This window comes from Megalopta genalis, chromosome 6, assembly GCF_051020955.1.
Source record: "Megalopta genalis isolate 19385.01 chromosome 6, iyMegGena1_principal, whole genome shotgun sequence".
In the NCBI taxonomy this organism is placed as follows: Eukaryota; Metazoa; Arthropoda; class Insecta; order Hymenoptera; family Halictidae; genus Megalopta; species Megalopta genalis.
In genome coordinates, this window is record NC_135018.1 from 389,234 (window position 1) to 403,802 (window position 14,569).

The 14,569-nt window shown below is 39.1% G+C and overlaps 1 protein-coding gene across 1 annotated transcript; it reads left to right on the forward strand.

The window, feature by feature from the left end:
* Positions 1 to 617: 617 nt before the first annotated feature.
* Positions 618 to 14,447, forward strand: LOC117218404 (putative aminopeptidase-2). The gene is made up of 23 exons (XM_076522905.1): positions 618 to 727; positions 1,483 to 1,954; positions 2,101 to 2,559; positions 2,908 to 3,091; positions 3,274 to 3,430; positions 3,618 to 3,699; positions 3,884 to 4,242; positions 4,458 to 4,732; positions 4,855 to 5,042; positions 5,229 to 5,555; positions 5,616 to 5,694; positions 5,917 to 6,123; positions 8,252 to 8,682; positions 9,034 to 9,492; positions 9,761 to 9,944; positions 10,140 to 10,296; positions 10,926 to 11,007; positions 11,078 to 11,436; positions 11,649 to 11,923; positions 12,099 to 12,286; positions 12,547 to 12,876; positions 12,947 to 13,025; positions 13,255 to 14,447. The coding sequence occupies exons 2-23, from the start codon at positions 1,539 to 1,541 to the stop codon at positions 13,474 to 13,476; spliced, it is 5,499 nt and encodes a 1,832-aa protein (XP_076379020.1). The 5' UTR covers positions 618 to 727; positions 1,483 to 1,538; the 3' UTR covers positions 13,477 to 14,447.
* Positions 14,448 to 14,569: the final 122 nt, after the last annotated feature.

Genomic DNA, 14,569 nt, shown 5'->3' on the forward strand with positions numbered 1-14,569 from the left:
CGATCGATCGTCGTCGATCAGCAAATGTAAACTGTAGCAACAAAGCTTCTGGTAATTTAAATCACAGTTTTCGCTAAAGATATTTCGAGATATTTTTAGCGTATGCAGACGCTAAACGAATAAAATTATCTTTAATTTTTTAAATGACAGAAACACAATGCGCTTCTTTTAACATGTTCGATTAACTTTCTTTCGACCAATTGAAACAATTACACGGCTTGGACAGAAGAAGAACAAAGAAATGTTTAATAATCTTGTAATCAATTGTCCATAATTATATCAACTAATAGCATTGCGCTACTTTCGATCGTTTCTGGCGAGAAAAGGCGAAAATTTGATCGTCCATCACGAAATAGTACGGTAAATCGGTAAATTCATTGTGTATCAGGCAAGAATCAAGGTGAGACAATGACACAACAGCACAACATTGTCCGAATGATACCGATAGGGCAACGAACGAGGCAGGTATAGAATTTTCTGACATGTATTTAATGTAAACGGTCTATTCGTCGATAGCTACTGTATAAAGTGGAAACAATTACACGTATATGAATTTGAAGGACATTAGTCCACGTATGAGGTTGTCGTTCCGCGAGGTACGTTATCGAGACCGTGACCTTCAAACGCTTTCGAATTAGTTATCGTCGGATACTATCGGGCGATCCTCCGTCTTTCCATCGTTTCGAGTCTTTCGGGGAGGACGTTATTTCCCAGGAAAACTGTGCAGGTTAGTTCACGAACGGATACGATCGACGAAAAGGATTCTCTTCCGTCTTCCGTTTCGCCAAGGTCTGTTCGCACGTATCAGTAATAGATTCGTCTACTTCCGCAAACATCAGCATCCAGTGACAAGAAACGACCTACACTTATACTCTTGAAAACGGTTATTTCAGTAGCTACAATCAGTTCGCGTGTGACACGTTCTCGGATACGTTGAATCTACGAAGACATTCGATATCCGCGTTTGCAATCAGATATTACGTATAATCGATTCGTTTAACTTCAAATTTAGGCAAGTAGAAACATAACTTGTTCGTTTCGAAGTAGTATTTTTGAACAACGAAGCGACCCTATCGGAGATTTTGCGATCAATGAGAAACGAATGTATAAGTTTTTCCTCGTTAAACTGTGAAAGTAGCTCGATAGTTTGAGCAAGAACAAAATGTTGCTCGGCAGTTCTTTATTTCTCAGCGTCGATCATCGCCTTTTCTTAGTTGAAACGAACGTCGAATATTTCCACATTAATTCGTTGATGCTCCTTTAACCCAAATGCGTTACCTTTTCCCTTTCGCCTTCCGACTCTTTGTTCCTCGGATCTCCTTCCAGTCCTTGTTTCATCTTGAAACAAGGAACAAACATTTCCAGTCGAAACTCCTTTTTATTATGAGATTATGCAGCACGCATTTGCGACGAACATAACAGAACTGTCGCAGATTTACCGATTTCCCCGAAAGATCTAACATTCGCATTTTCTTAAGACAGAACCATCGCAGAGGGTTCTTCCATTGCACGTAGTTTAGAGAGCGAAACGTTACAAGATGACAGCTTTAATGCTGTTGTCGTTGCTTCTACTATCGTCGGCAAGCTGGTCCGGGGTAGAAGCAAAATACAGACTCGAGAATCAGGCGGTACCCATTAAATACATACTCGAGGTGGAGCCGGATTTGGAGACATTCAAGTTCAAGGGAAGTGTGATGATTGTTTTCGAGATCAAGAACCTGACTTCCTTGATCGTATTGAACCAGAGGAACTTGACGATAAAGGCTGTCGAGATAGAGAATAATTTGGCTAGGGTTGTTCAAGCCGACGATGATCAGGAAATATTGACGATTTACTTTAAAGAAGATCTCAAACCGTACGTAGCTTACAGTATCAAGATAAACTACGAAGGTGTGATGAACGATCAGAAATTGGGATTGTACAAGACCTCGTATTACGTTGGAGACGACATTAGGTAAGCATCTCGTATACAACGCCTGCCTAATAATGCCTGTCCATCGCTAACCAGCAACGAACAATTGCAGAACGTTCGACTGCTCGTGCCATCCGGTAGGAAAACTATCTGGTCGGAACAACAACGATCTTTTCAAATTGTTTCAGATGGATCGCCGCGACACACTTTCAGCCAACCGGTGCGCGACTTGTGTTTCCATGCTGGGACGAGCCCGAGTACAGAGCGATTTTTGAAATTACGATCAGACATTTAGCGAAATACACGGCCGTGATCTCCAATATGCCTAAACTCAACACGATAGACGATGGTAGGATGAAAGTCACCGTTTTCCCACCCACCAAACCCATGTCGACTTATTTGGTGGCGTTCGTGGTCTCGGATTACGCTTACAGAGCTCATCCTACGAACGACACTTTCAAAATTTACACGAAACCAGAGTCCATTGAACGCACGTCGTACGCACTGGATTTCAGCGTGAAAGCGATGGAACAATTAGATATCCTCACCGGAATTAAATACTCCGAATCCATGCCGAAAATGGACCTAGTTGCCATTAAAGACATCGGCCCAGTCGCGATGGAAAACTGGGGCCTCGTTACCTTCAGGTAATTTATTCCTCGTCTTTTGCTCTTTGTTCCAACGATGTTTCAACCCTAGAGAAACCAAGGATAAAGCTCGAAGAACTTCGCAAAATCATTTATTACAGACGTTGATTCAACGGTGGTATTATTAGAGAAAAATAAGGGTAGAATAAGCATTCGTTCTTGCGACCTTCCGTTAGCTCGTAAACTGGACACACGGCTCTATTCATACTTTTCATTTCCATATCTTGAACATTTTTCGAATATAACACCGAGTTGAAAGTTTTTTATTCGTCCCAAACTGTGAGGTATATTTTCTAAAAAATAAGTATCATCCTTCTCGAATAATTCGCTTTCTTATTTCTGTTAAAGGGGAAATTCTCTTCTGTACGAGGAGGGCATTTACTCGAATCGTCAAAAGGAAAAGATGTCGATAATCATAGCTCACGAATTCGCGCACCAATGGTTTGGGAATCTGGTCAGCACAAAATGGTGGGAGTTCATTTGGCTAAACGAAGGAATCGCAACTTACTACAATTACTACATCGTGGACAAAGTAAGTACAATTGAAATTCGCGTATTTGAAAACCTTCGACTATTACGTGAAATGATTAAAAGAAAGATGCCAGAACATTTGTGACGTCCGTAAGGTTCAACGGGATAAGGGCCCGGAGATAAAGAGTCGATGCATAAAACAATCTCGTGCAAAAATTCTTAGTGGAAAATATTTACTTTCAGATAGAGCCATCGTGGCGTTTAATGGAAATGATTGTCGTGGATATGCAGCAAGTCGCCTTTTATCTAGACGGAATCGAGGATTCGCGAGCCTTGAACCACGGTGTGGACAATCCAAGCGAAATTTCCGATGTGTTCGGTGGAATCGTTTATAAGAAAGGCAAGAACGTTGATAGTAGTAAACTTGTCACCGTTAAAAGCAAAATAAAGTATACGAGATTAAACGAAACACCCTGAAATAGAAAATGATCATACTTATCGCCATATGCGGAGCTTAAACGTAGAGCGCGTAGAGCGTAACAACTAAAAAATTACAATAATTATACCATAAAACGAATATTTTACAGGTGGATCCATTATTCGAATGATGTCTCACATTTTGACAGAGGAGGTCTTCGTGAAAGGCATGAGAACGTACTTGAAAGACAAGTAAGTGTCGCAAGGAAATTTCAATAATGTTAATAATTCGGTAAATAAATTCTTATATAATTTTAAAATAATGCATTCGGTCTCGTACAATTTATCGGTTACCACGTATTCCGTCGATGCTTATTGTCCATCTATGCGAATCGAAAACATACGCGCGAGTTACACCTACCGATGATATTTACAGTGAATTGTGGTTCGCCGATTCCAATGATCTGATCCTACAACTTCAAGCTGCTGCTGGAGACTACATGCTCTGGGATGGTGTGAAGTTGAGCGAAATTATGAAGACATGGATCACAAAACCGGGATACCCAGTGGTGACCGTGAAACAGAAGGGTGGCAATTACGTGTTGACTCAAGAACGATTCATGTATTACGAATGTGACGATAAGACGACGTGGTGGGTACCCATAACATACGTCACGAAAGAGAATCTTGATTTCTCGAAGACCGTGCCGACTAGTTGGATATCGCCGACCGATGACTTTCACGAGCTTCCGAACGTGAACTCCGATTGGATAATTGTGAACAACCTACAGACAGGTACCTGCAATTTGCTACATTCGCATTGGAAGAAAATGTTTTTTCGTTCGAGCAATTTGAAATTAAAAGACTTTGTCTGGAATCGGTCGCCTTTATTCAAACTATTTCGCCGAGAGCCATATCCAGTCATTTTCCAAGTTCGATGTTATCTACTTCGTTCGTTCGAATATTAAAGTCTAATGTCGCGGCTCATTTCTCGACTTGTTACGTTGCAGGCTACTACCGCGTCAATTATGAAAAGCACATTTGGGAGAAAATAACGCAGTACCTGATTACCGACTCCAAGAAAATACATCCTATAACCCGTGCACAACTGATAGACGACGCTTTGAACTTGGCCCGCAGAAACCTCATAAGTTATACCACCGCATTGAACCTGACGCTGTACCTGAAGAATGAAACAGACTACATTCCGTGGATGTCTGCGTTTAGGAACTTGGATTGGTTGAGAATGATGCTCAGCACCTCCAAACAGTATCACATTTTCGAGGTATGGACGCGAACGAGTTCAACAATTTATTATTTTTGCTACTTATTTATTACTTGTATACTTCTTTATTGTGACGCAAACTCGATCGCTCTCCCTACATAATACATTGTTTATCTTTCCAGGATTACGTCAGGTACATAATGCAAGGCTTAACAAAATACGTAAAGTATACAATTTCGCCACAGGACTCCCACACCACGAAAATCCTGAAAACGAACGGGTTTCGATGGGCATGCACGATTCATATTAAAGAATGCATAGATCCCGCCAAGAAGGAGTTCGACACGTGGGTCATCGACGACAAGTACGAGTAAGTATTCGATTCTTCTACTGCAATGGATGGTATAAAATACGACGATGGTTCTCCTAATAGTTTTTGCTCTTTTCATTTCATGGTCCTAATATGCCCCAGTAACTTTTTTCTGAAAATCATTGTGTACAAATTCGGAGTAAATACAAAGACAACAATGGTATCGGTGTTAATAATATTTTACAGACTCGACGCAAATCTAAAGTACAGAATCCTTTGTACTGGACTGAAAACCGCTAACGAGACGTTGTTCAAGGCTATTCTAAAAAGGCTGACTACCTCCACGTTCGACGTAGATGACAAGGACCTTCTGCTCAGAGTCGCCGGTTGCTCGCAGAACCGTACGATTCTCGAGAAAGTGATCACAGAGTCTTTGAAAACGTACCCTGCGTATATCGATGTTGCCGTAGATTCTATCGTGACTAACAATCAAGTGTTCAAACCAGAAAACCTTTCTAGCGTTGGATTTGTTTTGAACAAACTCGAGGAGGAGTACAAAACTATCGCGAAGTTGTAAGTGTGAATTCGACCAGCTTCGATTCCTTGACGTTAATGCTATTCCGAACGTTTTAGGGAGGGAGCCGATCAGAAACTCGAGACTTGCATGTATAGTATTGCCAATGCAATTCTAGACGAAGACGACATCATAAAGGTACGGTGAATAACGTGCCGCGCTTTTGTCATTTTTTAAATATTCCACTGTGTTATCGGAGTAGTTGAAAGCAAGTTTTCTGTTCAATCAAATATGACGGATTATATCTTTTGCTAAAATCATGGGAGATCAGATTTTTTAATAAAGTTCAATGAACGGTATCGAATCGGCGATATTTTCAAAGTACCGTTTCTAATTCTTTTTCGGATCGTTGTCTTGCAGATGCACAGATTCATTATCCACGCTAAACCTAAACCGGATGTCCTGGTCGATATAGTGGAGACGACAGCCAGAAACGTAGATTGGGTCCTTAACTACAGAAGCGTAATCGAGCAATGGCTCGTCGAGCACGAAGAACATTTCAAATCGACCAGTACCAGAGCCATGATCACGTCATTTCTTGTGATCCTTCCGATATTCATACCGCTATTCTACTAAGATCTGGGCATATTTGAAATAATATTATTCAGAATATTATTTCGAATAACATATTATTTTAATTCATAATTACTTGCATGCGTGTGGTGTTTGAAATATTATTACTATATTACTATATAATCATTATTATTATATTACTACATTACATTGATCCTTTGCACTCGAAGCCATTTTAACTCTGAATTCAAAATAGGTTTTCTGATTTACAGTACTTTCATTTTGTATGCTTTAAATGCTTTTTCGATATATCTGAAATTTACTTTTACGACTTGCGCGACAATTGCAATTTTAACAGTTTTTACGATACAAGCAAATTTTATAACGTTACAATTATATCGAATCGTTGTGTAACAATTTTAAGCGGTGACTTGGAGTCACCGATCGGGTGAAAGGATTAAATGTTCTTATTATTACTCTTATCATATAATCTCATTATTATTCTTTTTCTTATTATTCATATACTATATATATATATAATCATGTGTGACAGATACGTCGGATAATTGTGAATTGCCTTTCGGAAATTACGTATTGATCTAATTATTGGCTATGAATCTGGTTTATTCTGACATTCTCGTTGAAATTTCTGCAAGATAAAATGACTGATCTGGCTATGATAAACAATTGATGAAAAACTTTTTAAATGCAACGGTTTCTTAAAGCAAATTTAAACTTAACGCATGAAATAAGCAAGACACGTGGTATCACATTATGCGAACAAGTATCGAACGTATTTTTATATTTCAATTAACTGGTACATGTAATTGCATGATACATTACTCGCATATTATTATGTGTGGACCTTAATAAAGCTTACATATTCTGCAAAATATCTATAAAGATGTATGAAATAAATTGTGTTGTCACCCTTTGCGTAATTTAACGTGGTGCGAATTGTTGTATGGATTTAGGGATTCGTACAGTTTCAGTGCGATTCACTTTGCCAACAACGATGAGCTAAATAATTGTCTTCTATACGTACGTAGTAATATTAAAATTGAAAATTCCTACGCGTGTAGATATCTCGCGATGACACTATCGGAGGGATCGAGAGTCCGTAAACAATACAGAATCGCTGTAATTAACGATGTTTTGGACAGGGACGCGCAGAACGCGGATCGTATATTACAGCACTTGAGATAGAATTTACAAAAACTTATCAGCATGTATGTACGCGCTACCTACGATTTGTATCTTCGCTATCGTTAACTCGTGTCTGTCCAGCGATAAAAATGATTTCCGGTTATTTAAGGGAAGATTACATTTTTCTGGACAAAGTGATCGCAGCGAGTGGGAACTCGATTACGTCGAAAGGGCAGACAGGACAAGTATTAATTACTACTATTTTCGATCGCATAAAATGTCGTTAGGGCATAGGAGCCTGCTGCAAACAACTTCAGCAATTTAACTGACATTTCTTAAGAACTTAAAAAAGAAAAAAACGTAAATTTCAAAGTTTCTTTTATCGGTACAAACAAATATCAAATCTTCCTTGAATATTGGAAGAAAGATAAGAGAAGAAGTTCTGGAGCCAGTTACTGTATGCCAATCGTCTGCAAAAATCCGTTACCGTCCTCCTTCCATGAATAGCGATCCTCCATAATTGTGCATAATAAGAATTTAATATTTAACATTTCTGTGTGTGTGATAGAACGAAACGTTTATTCATCTTGAACGATTCTCCATGATTATATTAACTAAGATCATATCGCGCTATATTTAATAGTTTCCGGTGAGGAAAGAAGGAAACTTGAACACCCATCGCGAAACGATGGACGCGTCATCGTATTATCGTGCTATCGTGTCTGCATATTATGAAAGTTAATTGTGTATCGGGTAAGAATCAAGGTGAGACAATAACACGGCACAACATTGTTCGAATGATGCCGATAGAGCAATAGCTACTATACAAAACCAATCTATATATGTCAATAGCTACTATATAAAGGGGAAACAATTACGCGTATATGAATTTGAAGGACGCTGGCCCACGTATAAGGTTGTCGTTTCGCGAGGTACGCATTTGTGACGAATGTAACAGAACTATCGCCGCAGTTTCGAATCTGTTGATCGTAATTTTTAACAGTGGATTCGCACGGATTTACCGTGATTTACCGCATTTGACAGCATTAAGATGTCACCTTTACTACTATTGTCGCTGTTACTACTGTCATCGGCAAGCTTGCCCGGCACAGGAGCAAAATATAGACTCGAGAATAACGTGATGCCCATTAAGTATCTGCTCGAATTGGAACCGGATTTACAGTCGTTTAAGTTCACGGGAAATGTGACAATTTTCTTCGAAGTCAAGAGCCTGACATCCTTGTTGATATTGAATCAAAAGAATTTGACCATACATAGCGTCGAGATAGAAAATAACGTGGCTAAAATTATCCTGCCCAATGACAAACTGGAGACATTAACGATTTACTGCAAAGAAGATCTCAAACCGTATGTACTTTATATGATTAAGATAAGGTTCGAAGGTGTGCTGAACAATCAGGAAGTAGGATTTTACAGAAGTACTTATCACGTTGGAAGGGAAATCAGGTAAGTATCTTATATATTATATATGTAATAGTAAATATAACTAATTACAAAGAACAGTTAGCGGTTTGCGCGTTATGTGTACGGATGTAAAAAATGCTTTCGTTCGAATCGAACCAACGCGACAAATACGATAGGGTCGATAGAAACGTTAAAAATTAGATAACGTTAAGGCTAAATAGTATTGTGTGACATGTGCGAGAAATATTATCGCTGTTATTCGATAATTTATCTTCGAATAAAATAACAAGGAAGCGTTTCTATCCTTGATATCGACCGAATAATCGTAGACATTACGAAGTCGTTCTTGTCTCGATCCAGGCAGCGCTACGAGAAATATTCGAAATGTTACAGATGGATCGCTGCGACACACTTTCAACCAACGGGTGCGCGACTCGCGTTTCCATGCTGGGACGAGCCCGAGTTCAAAGCGATTTTCGATATCGCGATCAGACATCTACCACAATACACGGCCGTGATCTCCAATATGCCTGTACTCTACACGATAGACGATGGTGGAATGAAAGTTACCGCGTTCAAGTCTACCAAGCCCATGTCGACTTATTTGGTGGCGTTCGTGGTCTCGGATTACGCCTACAAAGCTCACGATAAGGACGACACTTTCAAAATTTACACAAAAGCAGAGACCGTAAACCGCACAACATACGCGTTGGATTTCAGCGTGAAAGCGATGGAACAATTAGATATCCTCACCGGAATTAAATATTCCGAATCCATGCCGAAAATGGATCAAGTTGCCATTAGAGACTTCATTCCATATGGTATGGAGAACTGGGGCCTTGTTGCCTACAGGTAATTTATTCCCTGACTTTCCCTCTTTTTGTCCAGACAATATCCCAATTCTAGAAAAACTAAGAACGATGCTCGTCGAATTCACCGGATGGAAAACGTCGACGAAAAAAAATTTGACAATGCAGTAACAATTTCGAACGCTTCAAATCGTATATACGTTAATTTCAATATCTCGAACATTTTTTGAATAATACCAAGTGCGAGGTATATTTTCCAAAAAATAAGTATTATCTTGCTCGAATAATTCGCTTTCTAATGTTTGTCAAAGGGAGAATACTCTTCTGTACAAGGAGGGCGTTGACACAAATCATAAAAAACAAAAGATGGCATTGATCATAGCCCACGAATTCACGCACCAATGGTTTGGGAATCTGGTCAGCCCGAAATGGTGGGAGTATCTTTGGCTGAACGAAGGGTTCGCTACTTTCTACGAGTACTACATCACGAACAAAGTAAGTGCAATGAAATTCGTGTATTTGAAAACCTTCGACTGTTACGCAAAAGGATTGAAAGAAAGACGCCAGAACATTTCTGACGAACACGGTGTTTTACACCGTATATGACCAGAGACGAAGAGCCGAAGCAATCGCGTCGACAGCGTCGAACAATTTCGTGGACAATTCTTAGTTGAAAATATTTGTTTTCAGATAGAGACAACATGGCGTTTAATGGAAGCGTTTGTTGTGGATGTGCTGCAACCGGGGTTGCTAGTAGACGCATACGACATCGAGCAACCCTTGAACCACCCCGTGGACAGCCCGAACGAAATTCTCGAAGTGTTTCAGCATATCGCTTATCGAAAAGGTAAGATCGTTAATAATAAATCTGTCGCGATTAATACGCCTCGCGTTGCGTAACTCGTGCCTTTTTTTATCGAGGCTACTTGAAAACCCGGGGATCAGCTCTTACGATACATCGATTCTATTCTAACACTCGAGGCAGATCAAATTAATCACGAAATGAATCATAACATTGACATAACCTTGACATAACACTCGAGGCAGATCAAATTAATCACGAAATGAATCTTTAACGATTCTGTCTTCGCGGGTGATGATCGAACGACGGGTGAACGCGCAATAGCAGAAGCGTATCTATTTAATTTGTCCGTCACTCCGGGACTATAGATGTTATCGATCCGATGATGGAAAATGATATTTCTCGAATGAGCTGAATTTTAGAAAGACGCGTAGAGATATATGTATCTGTGCCTGCTAAAGTAACGAAGGTCTTAAAGCGTATAAGATAAAATGAAAAACTCTGAACATGTCGCTGACATAAAAGTATTCCTACGCATACTTCCATGTGACTTTACGAAATAGAAAATGAATAATTTTGCGTTCGCATATGCGGAGCTTAACCCTTATAGTCGCGCAAAAAGAGTAAGAACACAAAAATTATAAAAATTACTCTATAAAACACGTATTTTACAGGTGGGTCCATTGTCCGAATGATGATCAACATTTTGACGGAGAAGGTCTTCTTGAAAGGCGTGAGAACGTATCTGAAAGAAAAGTAAGTGACGCAAGGAAATTTCAATAAGCCAACGAGATGTATTCGGACTTGTGCACTTCATTGTTTACAGCAAATACAAGAGCATCGATTCCAACGAGCTGATCAAATACCTTCAAGCTGCAGCTGGATACCATGCGGTCTGGGGAGATGCGAAACTCGAAGAAATTATGGACACATGGATCACAAGATCTGGATACCCGGTGGTGACCGTGAAAGAGGACAATGGCAATTTCGTACTGAGTCAAGAACGATTCCTGTATTACGGATTCGACGAAGTGACAAAGTGGTGGATACCCATAACATACGTCACGAAAGAGAACCTTAATTTCTCTCATGCAGCGCCGATTATTTGGTTGAAACCAACCGAGGATAGCCACACGATTTCGAACGTGAATTCCGATTGGATACTTCTGAACAATCTACAGATGGGTACGCGTAGTTTGTTGCATTCGCGTTGCGCCGGGTCAATTTTCAATAGCGCGTATATTGCTAACAATTAATAGCATTTGCGCGAGTAACGGTAGATTGGTTCGGGAAAATGTATCGTTCCGGTTTGCATTGAAAGAAAATATTTCTCCGTTCGAGCCGTCTGCTTCGGCAACGAATAACGATATTGAAACTTGACATTTGTTACATCGCAGGCTTCTACCGCGTCAATTATGAAAAGCACATTTGGGAGAAAATAACGCAGTACCTGCTTACCAACTTCGAGCAAATACATGCCGTGACTCGTGCTCAACTGATAGACGACGCTTTGAACTTGGCTCGCAACAACCTTACGAGTTATTATACCGCATTGGACCTGACACTGTATCTGCACAATGAAACAGACTATATTCCGTGGATGACTACATTTAGGAATTTGGATTTCTTGAACTCGATGCTATTCCCCTCCAAACATTATGACATTTTCAAGGTATGGACGCGAGAGGATAGTTCCTAGGGCTGTATTGTTAGGCGAACAAATTAATGATCTTCCGAATGAATTCGACAATTTATTAGTTTTGCTACTTATTCGTTACTTGTATACTTCTTTATTATGACACGAACTCGATTGCTCTTCCTATATAATACTTGGATTATCTTTCTAGGATTACGTCAGGTACATAATGCAAGGTTTAACAAATAATGTAACGTACAAAATTCTGCCACACGACTCCCATACCATGAAAATTCTGAAAACAAACGCGTTCCTATGGGCATGCAAACTTGAATTTAAAGAATGTAGGGAGTCCATCAGGGAGGAGTTCGACAAGTGGGTAATCGACGACAAGCACGTGTAAGTTTTCAGTTCTTCTATTGCAAACGCATTTGTTCGTCTACATTTGTTAGCTGGTCCATGCGTTTATTATTTTATATACTAAGAATAAAATACAATGGATGGTTCGCCTAGAGGTAGATCGACCCATCATTTTGCTCTGTTCGTTTCATGGTCTGTAACGATCCTAATATGCGAGTAATTTTTGTGAAAATCATTGCATACCAGTTTAGAGTTAGTAAGAGAACAACAGTAGCATCGATGTCGATAACATTTTACAGGCTTGACACAAATCTAAAGAGCAGCATCCTTTGCACTGGAATGAAAACTGCTAACGAGACGTTTTTTGAGGCTATTGTAAAGAGGCTGACTACCTCTACGTTCGACGCAGATGAGACAAACATTGTGTTCGCAACTGCGGGTTGCTCGAGGAACAGTACGATTCTTCAGCACCTGTTGGTAGAGTCTTTGAGTAGCCCTGGGTACATCGACCTCGAAGATGTCGAAGAAGCTATCGACTCTGATAATCACTCTCCCGAAGCCGAAAACGTTTCTAGTATCGATCAAGTTATGAACAAATTCGAGAACGCGTACAAGAATATCACGAAGTTGTAAGTGAGAATTCGTCCGGATATTTAAGTGCTTCGATTCCATGTCGTGATGCTATTCCGATCGTTTCAGGGTCACAGCCGAAAAGATAGTCGAACCTTGCATGTACGATATCTATAATGCAGCTCTAAACTTCGATGACATCCTAGAGGTACGGTGAATAACATGCCGCGCTTTTATCATTTTCTAAAAATTATACAGATGCTGGAGTAGTTGAAAGCAAGTTTTCTTTTGAATGAAATATTACGGGTCCTAAGGTTCGCTTTTTGCTAAAATCATGGGAGATCAGATTTTTCTATAACGTTCAGTGGACAATATTGAATCGGCAATATTTTCAAAGTATTGTGTTTCTAATTCTTTTTCGAATCGTTTTCTCGTAGTTGCACAGATTCATCATCCACGCTAAACCAAAACTAGAAGCCATGGTGAACTATATGCAAACGGCTACCAGACACATGGATTGGGACTATAATTACAGAACCGTAATCGAGAAATGGCTGATCGAGCACAAAGATCAATTCGGATCGACCAGCGGCACGGGCAAGATCACGTTCGCGTTATTCCTTCTTATTCCTTCGATATTCATAACGCGATTTTACTAAAAAGATCGTTGCGAAATATTTCTCGCATGCTATCGACGTGTCATTTAGAAACGCAACAAACAGACTGCAAAGATTTACGCAAAGTTTTTTTTTACGCATACTTAAACGACTCGAATATAATAATCTTAATGTATCGAAAGCAGACCCGGGCATATTTGAAATATTATTTCGAATAACATGTTATTTTACTTCATAATTATTTACATGTCTGTGATCGCTTTTGAAACAACGTTATTTGAAATATTACTAAGATATTATTTTAAAATTATTCGAAACAGGTATGCCAGTTAATTGTGAATTGCTTTTTGGAAATTACGTTTTGATCTGATTATTAGCTCTGTGACTGGTGTATTCTAACATCCTTTCCACCCCATTTTATTCTACAATCTTATCGTTGCATATTATTTGGTTGATTATTAGTCACATTTGAAATGAAAAACATAATGAAACAATTCAATATTTGAAATTGCTATTATTTCAAATGGATCAAAGTTATTTGTATTTTCCAATAGAGCATTGAATATAACGGTTCGAAATGAATTATTTCAAGTAGCTATTTCTTACTCTCATTTGAAATACAATTTGCTCGGATCTGATTGAAAGTAACGCGACAGGTTGTTAAATATATCAGAAGCATGGACTTTTATCGTTTATTGACAATTTGAACAGGTTTAAATAAAATCGAGAATATCATAATCTAGTAACGCGGAATGTTTCTCTGCAAAAGATAAGGTTTTCTAAACTTGTATATCGCGCGAAATTTTTTAAAAATTGATAATGTATGAAATAGGTAAGACGTATCGGTGGTATTGCTGTACTTCGAAGTTAGAGATTAGAAATAGTAATGTTACACGCAACACATGGTATGCGAGCAAGTATTGTATGTATTTTTATATGTATTTTAATTAACCGGTACGCCTAATTGCACGATTGTACATAATTTATATGCGATTACACATGACTCGACTGTACCTTTACAATTGTACCTGCCTACCTGTAACTGTACCTTATTCCACATATGGGCATACATATGAATGACTTCTGTCGTATTAACTAATTTCAATGATACTATAAGGTCGTCATGTTGTAGAAT

Coding starts and splice junctions, on each gene's coding strand:
- LOC117218404 (XM_076522905.1), top strand. CDS start 1,539: ATGACAGCTTTAATGCTGTTGTCGTTGCTTCTACTATCGTCGGCAAGC. Junction 3,700..3,883: donor AGAACGTACTTGAAAGACAA/GTAAGTGTCGCA, acceptor TGATATTTACAG/TGAATTGTGGTTCGCCGATT. Junction 12,287..12,546: donor GTAATCGACGACAAGCACGT/GTAAGTTTTCAG, acceptor AACATTTTACAG/GCTTGACACAAATCTAAAGA.